This window comes from Diplodia corticola (assembly GCF_001883845.1).
Source record: "Diplodia corticola strain CBS 112549 chromosome Unknown scaffold51, whole genome shotgun sequence".
NCBI classification, from domain to species: domain Eukaryota; kingdom Fungi; phylum Ascomycota; class Dothideomycetes; order Botryosphaeriales; family Botryosphaeriaceae; genus Diplodia; species Diplodia corticola.
This window is the reverse complement of record NW_017971530.1, coordinates 66888-83783: the sequence shown is the minus strand read 5'-3', so window position 1 is coordinate 83783 and position 16896 is coordinate 66888. Positions and strand designations below refer to the sequence as shown.

Below are 16896 nucleotides of genomic sequence, written 5' to 3'. Positions count from 1 at the left end.
AAAGCCGACAGCTCCGTGACTAGGGCTGTGTGATCTGACTGAAGGTAGAAGGCACGAGTCGTGACACAGGAAGCGACGGGCCACGGATTTTGATCGGATAATAAAACGGGTGGCCGCTGCGACCCACACTCAACCTTGGCATTGCGGCAACAACATATAAAGAACCTGGTAGCGTTGCCCCGCAATGCCCCACGGTATAAAGTCTCTCTACGCCCACAGCAAGCCAGCACCAGCAAAGCCTCCTTTCACCGAGTACATTCAGATTCAAGACCTTCCATCAAGATGTCTGTCGGAGTGGCGATCATTGGTAGCGGTAAGTGCCAACACTAGGTATCTTAAGATTCTCTTCTGACATCATTGCCAGGCGTCTTCGTCCGCGAAAAGCACCTCGTCCGCGAACCCACTTTCCCTCATACCAGTTCCTCATCACTGAGAAACCGATAGGCAGCCGTCCAAGCAGCACCCTCTTTGACCCTCAAGGCGCTGTTCTCCCGCTCTCTCAAATCGGCGGAAGCACTCGCATCCGAAGTCTCCGGCGTCGACCTGTATAGCGAGGATGCCGGCGAAGGCAAGGGCTACTCTGACCTCCTCGCACGGACCGATATCAAGGGCGTCATCATCGCGTATGCAAACCGTCACCCTTAATCCGAACCATATCGTGATAATTTGCTGATGGTGGATACCCAAGTCTCCCCATCCCCGCCCAGCCGGCCTACATCAAAGCCGCCCTAAGCGCCGGCAAGCACGTGCTGTCGGAGAAGCCCGTCGCCAAGGATGTCGCCGAAGCTCGTGAGCTGCTCCAATGGTACGATAAGAATATCGACAAGAGCAAGGTCACGTGGGGTGTGGCTGAAAACTTCCGCTTCTTCGAGTCATTTCAGTACGGCGCGGAGAAGGTGAAGGAGCTAGGCAAGGTCGTTTCATTCAGCACGAAGATGCACGCCTTCGTCAAAGAAGGTAGCAAGTATCAAGGTGAGCTTTCCGTCTCTCTCTTCCCCCCACACCCACTCCAATCAGCAAAATCAAAAAGAAAAGAAAAACAAAAAGGACTAGAGAAGGCGGGAAAGAGTAAACAGCATCTAACGTCTGTGCCTTAGTAACCTCGTGGCGCAAGGACCCCACCCACCAAGGCGGCTTCGTCCTCGACGCCGGCGTCCACTTTGTCGCCGCCGCCCGCCTGCTGCTCTCCTCCACCGGCAACCCGACCTCTGTCTCCGCCCACACGGCGCAGCACCTGCCGTACCTGCCGCCCGTCGACACCATCGACGCCGTCTGGAAGCTTGGCAGCGGCTGTTCGGGCTCCTTTTCCACCACCTTTGCCGCTCCCGTCGGCGGCCACGAGTACCGGATCGTCTGCGAGCGCGGCACCGTGACCGTCGGCTTCGGCTCGGGGCCAATGGCGCCGGCGTTCGTCGCCGTCAACCGCGCGGGCGACGAAGGCGAGGGAGAGAGGAAGGAGTTCCCCGAAACGGGCTTCGGGGTGACCCCGGAGGTTGCGGCGTGGGGTGGGAAGTTGGAGGAGGGCGGGTTCGATGAGAGGCAGGCGCCGCAGGAGGCGCTGAAGGACTTGCAGATTGTATGTGCTCCCCGGCTGCTCATCACTAGGACGTTGAAAGACTGTGACTTGAAGGCTTTGAGTGGACGTGCTGACAGTTTGATTCTAGATGGAGGCAATGCTGAGGAGCGGCGAGCAAGGAGGAGTCCCGGTGGCTCTGCAGTATTAGATAGCTGCCGTCTTGGCCGCAATTGCTGCTTGCAAGACAAAGGACGAAATGGACCTGGAGTGCATCCAGTTGACTGTCAATGACAGACCAAAAGCTGTAAATGCTTCGGAGATGGTCATAATCTACACAATTCGTGACTTTTTCTTGTGCTCGGAATCCGTCTGTTTGCTTCCCAAGACATCTCCTCTCGCCAATGTCCCTGTATCCATAAACGCCTCAAGCCATTGTGGCCATGTACATCCCATCGGTATTTATACAGCGTGACCAGCCATCGCTAACTCAATTGACCTTTGACTCAAGGTTCCACCTGCTTCATGCCCCTAAGTTTTTTTTTTCTTCCCTTCACTTCTTGTCCTGATTCAGTAGACCCATAATCTCACTAAAATTCTCCTCCGCCCGCTCCTCCTCGCCCCTCGGCACCGCCATCATGGCACCAAACTTGTCGGGGTAGCCGCCGGCCATGCCATTAGGGGGGTTCGCCGAGACCTTTGACGAGGAGGCGGCGTCGCCGGAGCCCCAGGGGGCGACGCCGGGCACGTCGACGATGTCGTCGAGCGTGTCGCCGAGCTTGACGACCGAGTAGCGGATCAGGCGCGGGTCGAGGCCCATGGTGCGGCGCAGGGCGTGCTGCGAGCGCGGCGACGCGTCGAAGCGCAGGAGGAAGTGGTGCCCGGCGTAGTGCGTGACCTGGTGCTTGCGGAACGGCTTGGGCAGCTGGAACACGCCCCAGTTGGTCACGCCGCGCACGACGCCGCCGCTGTTGAGGATGATGCTGCCGGCGGTCTTGGCGATCCTGTAACGCGTACGACGCTCGGGAGTTAGCGAAAGGTGTTTGCGGATTGGGGGGAGAGGCAACGATGCCATGGCGGTTCGCGCGACGGGGGGAGCAGGTTGTGTGGAAGCTGCGGCGGCATACTCTTTGACTTCGTGGACCCTGCCCGGCCGGACCTGCGAATTGGGTCAGCACTCATGCCTTAGCTGGGCCTGCGGGGAGAGGGGGTGTGTACAATTCCTATTAATTCGTACAGCATGGTGGCGGCGGGGGTGAGCGGCTCAGCACGCGTCTACGCATCCGTCAGTCGAGTCTACCTAAGAAAGTCGCGAGCGTCGGCCCGCCGCAGTCTTAGTAAGTTCCAGCAGCGGCCGGCCATTCGTTTCTCCACCCGCCGCTCATCCGGGCACGATTCCGTCACGCTGGGCTGGGCGCCGGTTGCACGAGCCACCGATTCTCGTCATCGAATAGCTATCCCGCCGAACACGCGCGTCTTATCATAACCACCGACTCCCTCTTCCACCCTCCCACACCACAGCAAAAATGGCCGCCCGGTTCTCAATCGCTCGCTCCGCCCGCCAATTGACCTCCGCCGCGCGGGCCCCGCGCCCCTTCGTCTGCAGGAGCGCGGCGCCCGCTTGGAGCAAGCAGAGCTTCAGGCAGTTCTCCGCATCGGCTGCCAGTGAGTCCGACCGAGAGCCTCAACGCCCGCCCGCCGCCGCCGCTGCTAGCCGCTGACCTCGCACGCTCGACGCACTACAGCCTGGGAGAAGAAGTACACCCAGGGACACGAATGGGTTGAGTTGTCCGACGACGGCAAGACTTGTGCGTTGCTCCCTCAGTTCTTTCGCCGCAGTTCAAAATCTCGGAGGCTTTTTCGATGAGCTCTCGCCATTTCCCTCCGACCGAATGACTCGCGCCCGGGGGTCGGCCGGCGTGATAAATATTATCTTTGAGCAATACGTACTGATGGCGCCGAAATCAAAACAGTCACCTTCGGCATCACCACCTACGCCGCCAACGCGCTGGGCGACGTCGTCTACGTCGAGCTACCCTCCACCGACGTCGACTGTTCCCCCGACGAGGCCATTTCCGCCGTCGAGTCGGTCAAGAGCGCCTCCGACATCATTACCCCGCTGGGTGGCAGGATCCTCGAGGTCAACAAGGTGCTGGAGAAGACTCCGGCTATCATCAACAAGAGCCCCGAGGGCGACGGCTGGATCGCCAAGATCAAGCTGGCTGACGGTTCCGACACCAACGAGGGCTTGATGAGTGCCGAGGAGTACAAGAAGTTCACCGAGGAATAAAAGGCAGGACAGGCGGAACATTCAAAGAATAAATATGCGCTGGGAGAATTCAACATCAGTGATAACGCCTGACCTGGGAGAAGTCGTGCGCAATTTTAGGTGGCTGCACCTTGAATATCAACGCTAGGAAGCAGGTACTAGGTTGGAAAAAAAATGCGATATTCATCTATGAATTCAAAAAGAAATCAAGCTCTACACATCAAGCGTCTTCCCCAGCCTGGAGCTCTCCCTGGCCAGCTCGATCAATCGAATGACTGCCGCTCCCTCCTCCGCCGTGACCGGCACCTCGCCCTCGCCCTTGTACGCCTTCTCCAAGAGGCGGTAGTACTCGACGTACGTCTTGGGCGCCAGGGTGGCGTGCGTCCGGCGCACCGGCCTGCCGTCCTCGATCAGCGTCACGGTGCCGTGGCGGCCCTCGGGCTCGACGCCGAAGCCCTCCTGGCCGGGAAGCATCCCGGCCAGCAGCTGCGGCTCCTGCACGTCGAGGTGGAACTTCTTGAAGCTGCCCTTGTCGCCGCGCACCCAGAACCGCAGCTGCTCCTCGTCGACGCTCAGCACGCCCGCCCGCGCCGTCGCCAGCATGCCGTCGGCGTAGTGCAGGTGCACGGTGAAGGCGTCGCCCAGCTCGTCGTGCTGGCCCCGCGCCGCGGCGGCGCCCGCCCGCGTGTTGCCGACGAAGGCGGTGATGCGCGCGGGCATCCCGAAGAGCGTCACGATCTGGTCGAGCAGGTGCGAGCCCAGGTCGAAGAGGGTCCCGTTGCCCGGCCGCGCCTCGGCCTTCCAGTCCGCCGCCGCCGTCGGCGAGTACCGGTCGAAGTGCGAGTTGAAGTCGACGATGCGGCCGAGCGTGCCCTCGGCGAGCAGCTGCCGCAGCGTCACGAAGTCTGCGTCCCAGCGTCTGTCTGGATACGCGAGCGGGGGGTGGTTAGCGGAGCGGCTCGCCTTTTTGTTGGGGGGGACGAGTGTGCTTGTTTGTCTGGGCGTGAGACATATGTGTGTGTGTATGTGTGTATGTGTGTGGTTGTAGCGAGAGGGGAGGGGAGGGGTGGGGGGTTTGCATCCGTCCATCGTACGCTCTCTCCCGCTCTTTCCTGACTGCTGCTCCGAGCATCTCGAACCGCGCCACGTGTGGGCGCCCCTGTTGCGAACCCTACTACTTCTACATGGGGATGGGGAGTGATCGGCATGGATGGGTGGCTGTCCGGATCCCCCGCCAAGACAAAACAGCACTCGAAACGCCCAGTGACTCAAGCCTCTTTTTTTGCTCGTGATGTGCCTTCGCTTTTCCCAAGACAAAGGCGTACTTGAATCTTGATGTGTCTGAGGATCTCAGGCGTGCCGGATGATCTTGGTGGAGATGAGGCAGGTAGGGGCGGTGCGGCCCTGCGTCATGGCATGGCCCAGACATGATCTTCGCGGGGTGTGCCAAGGGGGGGTGGTCTTGATGCGTGCATGGACAATAGACGGCGATTGGGGGAGGCGCAGTAGTAGGTAATTTGAAAATAGAGACATATTGCGAGTGTAATATTGCGCATGCGATTGGGTAGAAAGGTTGGGGGGAGGGGTGAGAAAAAAGAAAAAAGCCACCACTCACTGTGATAGACGGCGACCGAACGCTTGTGCTCACGCGCCAGCGCCGCCAGCGCCTCGCCCTCGGCGTGCGACGGCACAAACGCCTTCTCGACGACGACGTGCTTGCCTAGCTCGAGCGCGCGCTTGGCCAGCGGGAAATGCGTGTCCGGCGGCGTGGTGAGGACAACGACGTCGACGGCCGAATCGGCGAAGAGCTCGTCCGCGCTGCGCCACGACTTGGCCTCGGGGTGGTCCGCGCCGCAGTCGTCGCCGGCCTTGGGCGTCCGCTGCACGATGCCGTACAGCTTGAACGACGGGATCGCCGTCAGGTGAGGGATGTGGAAGATTTTGGCCGACAGCCCGTAGCCGATGACGCCGAAGTTGAAGACTTTGCTTGCCATGGTGGTGGTTATGACGTCGGTTGTTGTTTTGGGTGTTATATTGGAGGAAGATGAAGACGGTTTGATTCTTGATCGAGAAGCTGAAGTGGGACGTGAGGGACGCTAGAGAGGGAGGACAAGGCGGACGGTGAGGGCGCTATCGCGAGGAAGTGTCGTCTTTATGTCTTCCCCAGACGACCTTTGCTTGGTACGGAGAGCTTGACCACAGGTTCTCTGCTTTCCGACTTGAAGGGCCGATGGACTTTATTACAGACTAGCAACTCCACTTGCGCGCGAGCGCACGTGGATGGCTGTGGACAAATCACGAGAAATACTTGTTGGCGACTGCCTTTGGAAGTCAAAAGCCGATGACGAGCGGTGTCCCCAATCGGCTCCAATCGCCGTCGGGGCGTGGGTGATCCGAGGAAGCTTTTTCCCGCAGGGGTGCCGCGGTAGACAAAAAAGTCCGCACTGCAAAACGATTTCACCTCTACCAAACACCCCACATCCTCCCCACGGAAATCACCCAAAATCGCGACAGAATTCGTTCTGTTGGCACATTAAGGCTACCGCGCCGGCTTCTGGTAGGATTTCTGGTATTTTATTGCTTTGCTGCGGGGAGAGTTTGCACGTTTGTGTCTTTTCGCGGTGCGGACTGTGTTGTCCACCACGTAGGTGGGAAGGTCCAGGGCGCGGAGGCGCACGGCCAAGTGGGGTGAGTGGAGGGGGTGAGGGGCAAGTGGAAATGCGGGCGCCAGAGTGCATCGCTCCCGAGGCTCAGCCGGACATAGTCCCGACGGCAACGACATCACGGGCGCCAAGGATGGGACTTGGTGCCCAGAGTCGACCAAGACGATGGTCCGAGAGTCTGAATGCTTGGTTGCTACGTCAAGCGCTCCATTCTGATCTTCATTCCTGTAACACTGGGGAATCATTTCATTAGTAGTGTTGTACGCCCTCCTGCCCATCTCCTGCTCCCGCTTGATGAACTATGTAGATCAAAATCCCAAAACGCGCTAATCCCCAAAGGCCAAATGCGTGGCCGGCTCAGCACATGCTTAGCCAAAGAAACTTATCCTTTTCGTCCTCCTCTTCTCTTCACACCTCAGACGAAACAACATCCCATCTTCATGAACTCGGTTATGGAACCCTTGGAAGCTCCCTTCTCCCCCTTCTTGATGTAATTCTGATGCCAGGTGTAGTCCCTGTCGCGCTGCAGCAGCAGCCTCACTGCCTGCTCGCCATCCCTTGGCTGGCGACCCAACAGCTGGCCCATCAGCGGCGAGACGGTCGCAGCTTTGCCCGCCTCGAAGCTGTGTAGCAGCGTTGCCCAATTGCGAAAGAATTCCTCGTTTTTCCTGCCGATATCCCTTTGCGCGCTGCGCTTGACGTATTCCTCGTCCGAGACAAACTCCATCCGCACCGCGCGGCTGGAGGCCTGGTTGATGACGCTCGCTAGGGCCGAGAGCTTGATGGCGCGCGGGCCGGTGAGGAGAACCTGCGGAACGGTCAGTGATCAACGGATTGGCAGGTCAATCACCCCGGAAAAAAAGAAAAAAAGAGGAGGAAAGATGGAGTCATCACAAACGCACGTTCTGCTTTTCAAACCCGTCCCTCATCATCAACTTGGCCGTGGCCTCGCCCAGCTCGTCCCGCAGCGCAAACGCCACCTCGCCGTCGCACGGCAGGCACAGCACCTGCTGCGGATCCTTGGGGTACCAGTTCAGAAAGACGGGAAACGCGTCGGCATACACGCCCTCGCGGATGTTGGTCCACACGAGCTGCGACTGGCGCAGCATCTTCTCCGTCTCGAGATGCGCCACCATCAGGTCGACCTCGTGCGGCTGGCCGTCGACGCCACCGATGCCGAGGCTGGAGTAGTAGACGCGGCCCACGCCGGCCTGCTCGGCGGCGGTGACGACGTTGCGGTGCTGCTGCATGCGCTTCTCGTTGTCGAAGGTGTTGGTCGAGACGAAGAAGAGCTTCTTGACGCCCTGGAAGGCGCGCATGAGCGAGGTGATGCTCTCGAAGTTGGTGTGCCGGAACTGCAGGCCACGGGCCTCGTAGGTCGAGCCCAGGTGCTCGCGCGTCGACCCGACGGCGATGGCGGACGTCGGCACGCCGTTCTTGAGCAGCGTCGACAGGATGGCGGTGCCCAGGCCGCCTGTGGCGCCGGTGATGAGGTAGTCGACTGGTGGCTTGCTGGTGGCCATGGTCGGGTAATTTCTGATCCAAGCAAAAACAAAAACGAAAGGTAAGGAATGTTGGGTGCGGCGATTCTCGAGCGTCGGCTGTCCCCCTGATTGTCTTGGGACCGAATGTGCTGTGGTGAGAGAAGAGAGCGTGGATGACAGCGATTACGACCAATGCGCGCGATGGTGAGATATATAGGTTGACTCCGTGTTCGTTTTTCTCAGCTCTGCCATGCTACCTAATCCACACCCGCTGCGCCGCAATGTCTCCTTCGATGCGGGGTTGCAGTGGGCTCTGTGAGAACGAAAGTGATTTGAAAGACAAAGGGCTGACGGAGTGCGCGATGCTGGTGCAACGGATTGGTAAGACAGCGGCGAACGAGTGAAGCTGCGTCTGGGAGCGCGCAGAATGGCGCGGGTCTCTGGGAAAAGGAGGAGAGGAGCGCGCAGGGCGAGGGCGAGGCTGGGGGCGCTTTCGGAGCTGTTCTGGGGGCTAGCGTAGGGCTGACGGCCTGCGATCGACGGCCAGCGAGCGCCGTTTCTAAATTCGGAGCCTGGCGCAGCGGGTGTGGTCGGATGCCTAACGCGATCTAGAACCTGGCCCGCGTCCAGGTCGAGGGCACGAATGAGCGGCAGGCGGTTGATTATGTGGTCGAGCAGCGTCTGTCAGCAGGACTCGACGGTGCGGAAAGAATACGCAAATGAGCGAAACAGACGGCAAACAGAGGGCTGCTGGTGGGGGTTTTGTAGCGTGGTGTGATTAGCAGGCATCAAATCGCGGCGGTGGAACTGCGGCAAACCGCGGCCGGGCCTGGAATGAAGGGAGCCCGTTGAAATTCGCCTGCACAGTCATCTCCTCCAATCTCACACTCTTCAATCAACACCGACCTCGACGCTGCCCAAGTGCGCGCGCGCAGCAGTCGCATGCCCCGAGATCGAGCTGCCTGCTTCTGAGCGACGAGGGAGAGGGGGGAGGGACGTGACTGGGGTGTTGCACGGCGCGAGCAGGTGCGGGGTTGAGAAGGTTCACTCGCAATCAAAGTCTACCTACCTACCTGGCAGCCAGCAAGAACTCATGGCCGCAAGACCAAGCATAAACAGATCAATCGCGCACCTATATGCCGGAAATTAAGGCGGCGGACCCTCCGGCACGCCGGCTTTCGCGGACTAGGGGTCGGACGAATTGCCGGGTAGGTGGCAGCGAGCCAGTTGGAGGGCAGGAGGGAAATCAAGCAACTCAATTCGTCTCGCTTGCCGAGCTCTGGGGTTCGCTAGTGGCCAAGAGCCGAGAAGCTGCTCAAACTTCGGCACCGTCCTCCACAACGCGCGAAATTGGCTTCCCTGGCCTGTCTATTTGAGACGCATGGGTGCAAGATTCGCAGACGGGCGGCTAGCAGACTTGGTCGTGGGCGAGTAGCGACGTCGAGCATCTTCTGCGAGGCGCCGTGAAACAGGTGCGGAGGCGAGCGAGCCAGGGCAGTTCTGGCCGAAAAGGGAAGCGTGTTGCAAGGCCAGCCGGAGCCGGCGCGTGCATCGGGCACAGCCGAGATGAGGCTCGGACGTCCGAGGCTCTCGCATGCACGTGAGGAGCGTGGGTTGGGTGGTGGAGATGGCCCCCCGGCGGTCCAGGCTCCTGAGACTGCCGAAAGGCGCCTCAACCCGCATCTGAAACACGTCGTGCTCCGCCCAGGGGCCGCCCGCGACACTGCCAGTCTGGGCAAGGGCGTCGCCTTGGATCGCCGTGATGTTGCGCATGGCAGTCCATCCTGGGGCCGAAGGGGCCCAAACACCTCTCGTCGCCAGCCAGTGTCCCGTGCAGCCACTCTTAATCCTCTACCCGCCCACCAACCTTGCACCCTCTCTTGCGCCCGCTGACGCTTTCGCGCCGAGCCTCTACCTTCGACTTCTCTCATTACTTACTTTCTTTCGCCCGTCTTCGTTCTTCGTTCCTTGCCGCGAGTAGAGCAGCCGGTCTGCGCTTCCCTTAATTCCGTATCTCTAATTTCCCCTCGGCGCCGCGACCCAACGCCCGGCGTCTGTCCATCTTTAGGCTTTCTTCATGGTGTTGGGAAGACCGGGTCCACGGTAGCGACGAGTGTGGCCAGCTGCGAGCAACCTCAACCACATCACACGCCATCATCAATCACATCGCAATGCCCTTCCTCCGTCAACGGCGCACCGGCCCGATCCGTAGATCGCAATTCAGTGACCCTGTCCCGGCGCTGGACCTGCGCGAAGCCCTCGCCACCAAATTGCACGCCATTGCGCAGCGGGGCCCCCAGCAAGAAGAGCCAGTTCCCGACGCGGCGCCCGGAGAATTAGGGGAGGAAGAATCCTCGTCGGACGATGAAGCCGAAGGCGACGAAAGCTCCGCCAGTTCGTCAGAAGCCTCGTCCCCCGCCTCCTCTCCCGTGCCCTCGCCAACCGCCGCCGCTCCCACGACCAGTGCACCTGCCAAACTCTCGTCAACCTTGTCAACTAGCCTGCTCTCTGCGCCCGACGCCACCTTCGCTCCCACTAGCAAAGGAGAAGACGACAGCGATAGCGACGAAGAACCTGACGATTCCGAACCATTGCCCACCGGTGCTTCTGCTTCTGCTTCTGCCAGTGCTGCCGCCGAGCCATCATCCGGCACTGCCTTTCCCTCACTTTCCGCGCCGGATGGTCCCCCTCAGTCTGGCGACGTTTCCATCATGTCCGGACATCATCCACGGCCGCCCCCGGGCATCTCGCAAACGACAGAGCATACGCTAATCGCCGCCGGATCCATTGGTGCGTGTTTCCCTGCCCGTAGTAGACGTTGCCAACTCTAATCCCAATCAGGTGCGACACTGCTACTGGTGTTGATAATCTGGGGCGTGTACACGATGCGCAAGAAAGGCCTTACTTTCCGCGATCTGGTACAGATGTCCCGTCGGAATCGTGATCGACCAGACCGTACCTATGAGATTGCGAAGCCTACCATCCACCGCATGCCAGCCTACATGTCGGATGACAAGGAGCACATGCCTCTTCCCCAACCGCCACCACAGGTCTCCCTCCAGAGATTCGACAGCTTTTCATCCGGTGGTGGCCAGCGTGATTTTCTCGGGTAAGTAGAGCGAACTTGGTCGTGGGTGCTGAAGTGTTTCGATCAACCACCATGCCCGTCGTTTCAACCCGTGCCTGAAGCTAACTCGAATCAAACTAGCGGCTCTCTTGGTCTTCGACCTAGCACACCTCCATCGAACAATCATCGCAGTTTCCTGCACGACGCTTCACCACCTCGAACTCTTTCGAGGGCTGCTTCCAATGCCCATTCCCGTAACTCAAGCTCGCCAACCCTGCTGCCTCTGCAGAGCCAAGACAGCTACGACGCCTCACCGCCGTCGCTACCCATTCAGAGGTCCGCATCGTACAAGAGCAGTCAGCAACAGAGCCGCTATAGCGCAGAGCATGACGACATCGTCCCGCCCGAGGCGCCCGGTCCGACGTACCAAAACTTCACGACAAGCCGGCGCTTGACCACCAACAGGAACCAACCCAACTACGAAAGCCACTTCAGCTGGACGCAGTCGTCGCAAGCGCCCCCGACCCCCATCGAGCCCCAAACACCAGGCACCATCGCTCGCTCCAGCCTAGCGCCGACGGAGAGGAGCAGCGTGGCCCGCTTCCGCACCGTCGACTCGTGGGTCGGCAACCAGACGGGCCGCATCCCCTCGACGCAGATGCGCGCCCAGCCGCACATGTCGTACCGCCAGAGCACGAGCACCAACGGCGGCCTGGGCCAGGTCGACGAAGGGCAGGCCGGCTGGCAGCCGGAACCCGTCCCCGTCCCCGTCAGTGTGCCCGACGTCCCCGCGGTGCCTCGCCAGTACCAGCCGGGCGGGGCCTACCACCAGCGCCAGAACACGGCGTACAGCGATGCCACGGTGTTCCGCCAGCATCCGGGGGAGGAAGTCAAGATTCCGAGAGGAAGCTTGGTGCCGAGTGAGGTGTTGGATGCACATGTGGTTCGTTCTGCGCTTTAAAAAAGGAGAAAGAAAATGTCTTAGTAATATCGACGGCCTTTTGTGCACGAGTATGTGGAAAGAGAAAGATATAAGATGCCATCGGTCACACATGTGGGTTGAAGTTGGGATGTTAATCGACGCTGCGTTGTTTTGGATTTTTTTTGGCTGGACTGCCCCACTGGCTGGAACTAGGGAACCCTTCTACACGTGCACCTCTTTCTTTGAGAGCCGTCTGATATTCGGGTTTGAAAGTCAATATTTCAGGTAAGCAGATGGGAAACGAAGGGGATTCGGCTGGATAGGTCTCGGAATGGCAGTGCGAGGGCGGACACGGTATCGTCTGCTGGGAAAGAGGGTCGAAGGCGCAAGTTCCCCTCCCGGAATCATGCGGGGCTGTGCTATATTCACGCGTTATATCGTCTTGAGCTGCTGGCTGGCGAAAAAGGATTGGCGTGGATGCATATACAACGCGTGTGGACTTTGGTCTTTGCTTTTTGGATTTTTGATACCTTGATACCTACTTGATACCTATTGTGTTATAGCAAGCTGACCCACATATTTGGGGAGATACGACAACAAAATGGACTTACTCGGATATTGAGCGAACAATGATGTTTTTGCGGAAGACGGCGGAAGATGGGGGCCTTGGTGAAACGAAAGTTGCGGCCTAGCGAGCTACATGAATGCAAGAAACGTGTAGCGTGGCGCAGGGGATGTTTCGTCAGTGAGTCCAGATTGTAAGCAGCGGCGGTCTGGCCCATCGCTTTCTCCAAGTCTTCGGTGTAGAGTGATGGAGATTTTGTGGTGGACTCGGCGGACAGTAGCGTTCCGCGTCGAGTTTCCCCATAGGGTTAGTGAGCAAGCGGGTAGGTGGGCAGATTGGAGCTTGCCCCACTCTCGCAAAAACAAGCCGGGTAGCGGCGAGCAATGCAACCGGCCTACAAATTCTCCGTCAAATGCTCTTCTCTTCTTTTTCTTCTCACCGTCCAAAGCTCCCTTATCCTCCGTTGCTGACTACGTTTACTATTGCGCCCTGCTACGCCCTGCGCCATCAGGATTGGGCCATTCATGTTCAATTCATCTTAGTCTTGCGCACGCTTCACCTCCGCCGACGATAAGGGAATCCGCTCGGAGATTGCCGACCCTCTCTGCGAACATTTCTCATACCTAATTGCAAGACACGCAACGTCTTGTCCCGTCAAACAGACCCTCTACACACTCTTCTTGGATGGAAAGTCTGGGGAACTTGAGCGACAAAGTACCTACAAAACGCGACCATCCAGGCTAGATCGGGCAGGGTATCAGTGACGTCTCGAAATACCGAGAAAATAAAAAAAACAAAAGCAAAAACAATGGCGATCAGAATCACTCGCATGACGCCTGCCGATATAGATGGCGCCATCGCGACCATTCAACAGGCCTTTGCGGATGACCCTTACTCAAACTGGGTGTTTGACAAGTCTCAGGTATGACTTTTCATTCTACATTTTGCACGTGTACGCCATACCCCTTTCTTGATTTTAAGTATTCCCTTCTGTGGTATCATTGAGCATACAGGATCTCGCATTTGAATTGGATCAAAATAGACATACGTCTGAACGGAGGGTAGCGAGCGCAGCTAAGAAGATGTTATTAGTTCAATCCCGCGCGGAACCACCAATCTCTTACTCTCCGCTGCCACTGGGGCATCAAGCATGGAATCTTTCACGTTGCCAAAGACCCGAGCTCGTCCGAACCTGACAAAGTCCTTGGCACAGCCATGTGGTTGCCTCCGACACCGCCCGACCAAGCCGAGTCCTGGTCCCTTTGCTATAGTAACTGGATGCTCTGGTTCCAACAAGGGCTGATGAACCTCCGATTTGGCCGCGGCGGCCTTAGGGCGCACCGCTACTGGATCTGGAAGGACGCACAAGCCAAGGCACAAGCAAGTCTCTGGACTAGCGAGAAGGGTTACTACTTCTGCAATATCGTCACCATTCTTCCAGAGTGCCAAGGAAAGGGTATCGGTAGGGCGCTGATGGAGGAAGTGCTGCAGATGGCCGACGAGCAGGGCATTCCTGCATACCTAGAAAGCTCGAGGAAGGATCCAAACGTGCCCATCTACGAGAAATTTGGGTTTGAGCTGAAAAAGGAGATGGAGTGCGACGATGACGGAGACGCTATCATGCTGTATTGCATGATCAGAGAGCCTCGGGGAGCAAAGAAAGCCGGCGATTATGGAACGTTTCAGGGAACCAGCGGCCAGAACGGCACGGCAGATTGAACACTTTATTACGTTGGTGTGGGGGCAAGCATTCCAACCAAGCTTCCGCCCGCTCAAGAGTTGCTTGGCGGTTTGGCGTGAGCGGACGGGCGGACCCCCTTTCGGAATCCTTTATCAGCGCTGGCAGGCGCCTTGACCTTCGACCAAATACTATCTCGTGTCAATTTTCTGAGAGATTGTCGAGAGCTGAAGCTTGCGGCGCCTCTCGCCTGATCCAGATCCAAGAGCCTGGGAGATTCCGGACTGATTGCAACGCCCACGCTGCCCTATACCGGGCACCATAACGAGAATACAGTGATAAAGCGTTCGTCTGCCGCCCTATCCACCGGCGGCGCTCTTGGCAGTCCCTCCCAAGCGCCCGCCAAGCCCCGCCAGACAGCGATAACGCTCGGCGAGGGTGCCGGGCGTCATCAGCGCTGATCGACAGCCCTCAGCCCGCAGCTGATGCTCTGCACCCGGCCACGCGGCTGCATCGCAGCGGAGCCGGACCTATCTTATCGGCAATGGCTACCGGCGGACGGACCCACAAGTGCCACTCACTACCCTCCCCAGACTCTTGCCCTATGCCGCCCTCGTGCTGATGGTTCCCCCGCACCTATCGCAGTATCTCTTCTAGGATGACTCCGAGGGCAATCGCCGCCGCCGCACAGACTGATGGCGCTTCCAGAACAAACACCGATGCATGAGCTTGGCAGAGATATCTACACCAGGTAACGATGGACGCAGATAAAAACCCAACGCCCCCAGCCCTGGTGGCAGTCTTTGCCCACCATCCGCGTCTGCTTCAACCTCGCCCCCGTCCCCAGCCCCCATTCACTCAACACCATGGGCAAACCCGATCCCGAGGACGTCGTCGTCGAGACGTCGCCCTCGCCTGCCGAGTCGCAGAAAGGCGAGACCTTCCCCATCGCGTCGCACCGCGCCGGCATCGAGGAGAAATACGGCACGACCAAGCGTGGCCTCAGCGGACGCCATGTCCAACTCATCTCGATCGGAGGCGCTGTTGGCACTGGCCTCTTCGTCGCCATTGGCTCCCATCTACGCTCAGCCGGCCCGCTCAACGTGCTGCTCGCCTTCATCATCTACCCCATCGTCTTCGTCTTCCCCTGCTACCTCTGCGTCGCCGAGATGTCGGCATACCTGCCCATCCGCGGCAGCATCTACGAGTTCGCCACCCGCTTCGTCGACCCGGCTTTCGGCTTCATGCTTGGCTGGACCTACTTCTACGCCGCGAGCATGCTGTTTTGCGCCGAGTTGAGCGCCGTGGCCACGGTCATGCAGTACTGGAGCGACGTGAATCCTGCTGTGTGGATCGCCATGGCGCTGGTGGTCTGCTACGGTCTGAACGTCTTTGCTGTCAAGTAAGCCGCTTTCGAATTGGTCCGAATGCCCCAAAGCTAACCGCATGCCTCCTCCCTCAGATGGTACGGTGAAAGTGAATTCATCTTCTCCTGCACCAAGATCCTGCTCATCCTCGGCCTCATCGTCCTGACCTTCATCACCATGGTGGGCGGCAATCCCAAGCACGACGCCTACGGCTTCCGCAACTGGACGGGCGGCAACGCCATGCACGAGTACTACGCCGAGGGCTCGACGGGCCGCTTCCTGGGCTGGTGGAGCTGCGTGCTGTACGCGGCCTTCTCGCTCGGCGGGCCCGACCTGGTGGCCATGGCGGCGGGCGAGATCGAGGACCCGCGCAAGAACATCCCGCGCGTGGCCCGCAACATCTTCCTGCGCGTCTTCGTCTTCTACGTGCTCGGCGCCCTCTGCGTCGGCATCATCTGCTCGTCGCGCGACCCGCGCCTGCTCGGCGCCATCGACAGCGGCGAGGCCGGCGCCGCCGCCTCGCCCTGGGTCATCGGCATCCAGAACCTCGGCATCACCGGGCTGCCCTCGCTCATCAACTTCCTCATCATGCTCTCGGGCTGGTCCTGCGGCAACGCCTACATGTACTCGGCCTCGCGCACCCTCTACTCGCTCGCGCTCGACGGCCAGGCGCCGCGCTTCCTGCTCAAGTGCACCAAGTCGGGCATCCCCATCTACTGCGTCAGCATCGTCGGCGTCATCGGCTGCATCACCTTCATGGTCGCGTCGTCGTCGGCCACCGAGGTCTTTGGCTGGTTCATCGACCTCACCATCTGCTCCTTCGACATCGCCTACACCAGCATGGTCGTCACCTGGGTCGGCTGGAACCGCGCGCTCCGCGCCCAGGGCATCTCGCGCGACTCGCTCCCCTGGAAGGCCCCCTTCATGCCCTACGGCGCCTACCTCGCCATCGCCACCGGCCTCACCATCCTCGTCTTCGTCGGCTTCGACGTCTTCGCCCCCTTCTCCGTCCAGGGCTTCATCACCAGCTACTTCGGCGTCGCCTTCGCCGCCGTCGCCTTCGCCGTCTGGAAGGTCGTGAAGAAGACGAAGTTCGTGAAGCCGGCCGAGGCCGACGTGTGGAGCGGCAAGGCCGAGGTGGATGCTGAGTGCAAGGTCTGGGAGGATGCGCCGCCGAAGCCGAAGGCGAGGAACCCGCTCGTCAGGGCTTGGGATGCGCTGTGGTAGTGGGGCGAGCGCGGTGCAGCGAGGTAGAATGATGTTTGATATCCGTGTAGACGAAGGTAATCGTTTGTTGCAAATTATTTAGATGAGAAATGAGTCATGTATACATTTAGTAAATTACTGTCTTCCAGTGTGACTGCCAAC

At 59.3% G+C, this 16896-nt stretch overlaps 8 protein-coding genes across 8 annotated transcripts; 5 read left to right on the top strand and 3 right to left on the bottom strand.

Annotated features, from left to right (window-relative positions):
• Positions 1-282: 282 nt before the first annotated feature.
• Positions 283-1724, top strand: BKCO1_5100031 (oxidoreductase nad-binding rossmann fold protein; the record flags this gene model as incomplete). The annotated part of the gene is made up of 6 exons (XM_020276950.1): positions 283-313; positions 365-390; positions 445-623; positions 689-972; positions 1098-1576; positions 1665-1724. 6 exons carry the CDS (start codon positions 283-285, stop codon positions 1722-1724), a joined length of 1059 nt encoding a protein of 352 aa, XP_020127456.1.
• A 342-nt stretch (positions 1725-2066) lies between these two features.
• On the bottom strand, positions 2067-2755 carry BKCO1_5100030 (mitochondrial 37s ribosomal protein 16; the record flags this gene model as incomplete). Its single annotated transcript, XM_020276949.1, has 2 exons — positions 2067-2672; positions 2732-2755. The coding sequence occupies 2 exons, from the start codon at positions 2753-2755 to the stop codon at positions 2067-2069; spliced, it is 630 nt and encodes a 209-aa protein (XP_020127455.1).
• Positions 2756-3039: 284 nt separating this feature from the next.
• BKCO1_5100029 (glycine cleavage system h protein) lies at positions 3040-3803 on the top strand (the record flags this gene model as incomplete). Its single annotated transcript, XM_020276947.1, has 3 exons — positions 3040-3178; positions 3259-3321; positions 3487-3803. The coding sequence occupies 3 exons, from the start codon at positions 3040-3042 to the stop codon at positions 3801-3803; spliced, it is 519 nt and encodes a 172-aa protein (XP_020127417.1).
• A 192-nt stretch (positions 3804-3995) lies between these two features.
• On the bottom strand, positions 3996-5776 carry BKCO1_5100028 (nad binding rossmann fold; the record flags this gene model as incomplete). The annotated part of the gene is made up of 2 exons (XM_020276946.1): positions 3996-4705; positions 5398-5776. 2 exons carry the CDS (start codon positions 5774-5776, stop codon positions 3996-3998), a joined length of 1089 nt encoding a protein of 362 aa, XP_020127418.1.
• Positions 5777-6860: 1084 nt separating this feature from the next.
• On the bottom strand, positions 6861-7968 carry BKCO1_5100027 (uncharacterized protein; the record flags this gene model as incomplete). Its single annotated transcript, XM_020276945.1, has 2 exons — positions 6861-7253; positions 7348-7968. The coding sequence occupies 2 exons, from the start codon at positions 7966-7968 to the stop codon at positions 6861-6863; spliced, it is 1014 nt and encodes a 337-aa protein (XP_020127409.1).
• A 2132-nt stretch (positions 7969-10100) lies between these two features.
• BKCO1_5100026 (uncharacterized protein) lies at positions 10101-11957 on the top strand (the record flags this gene model as incomplete). Its single annotated transcript, XM_020276944.1, has 3 exons — positions 10101-10719; positions 10771-11038; positions 11138-11957. The coding sequence occupies 3 exons, from the start codon at positions 10101-10103 to the stop codon at positions 11955-11957; spliced, it is 1707 nt and encodes a 568-aa protein (XP_020127410.1).
• Positions 11958-13291: 1334 nt separating this feature from the next.
• BKCO1_5100025 (gnat family) lies at positions 13292-14202 on the top strand (the record flags this gene model as incomplete). Its single annotated transcript, XM_020276943.1, has 2 exons — positions 13292-13405; positions 13576-14202. 2 exons carry the CDS (start codon positions 13292-13294, stop codon positions 14200-14202), a joined length of 741 nt encoding a protein of 246 aa, XP_020127411.1.
• Positions 14203-15027: 825 nt separating this feature from the next.
• Positions 15028-16755, top strand: BKCO1_5100024 (amino acid permease; the record flags this gene model as incomplete). Its single annotated transcript, XM_020276942.1, has 2 exons — positions 15028-15563; positions 15624-16755. 2 exons carry the CDS (start codon positions 15028-15030, stop codon positions 16753-16755), a joined length of 1668 nt encoding a protein of 555 aa, XP_020127412.1.
• Positions 16756-16896: the final 141 nt, after the last annotated feature.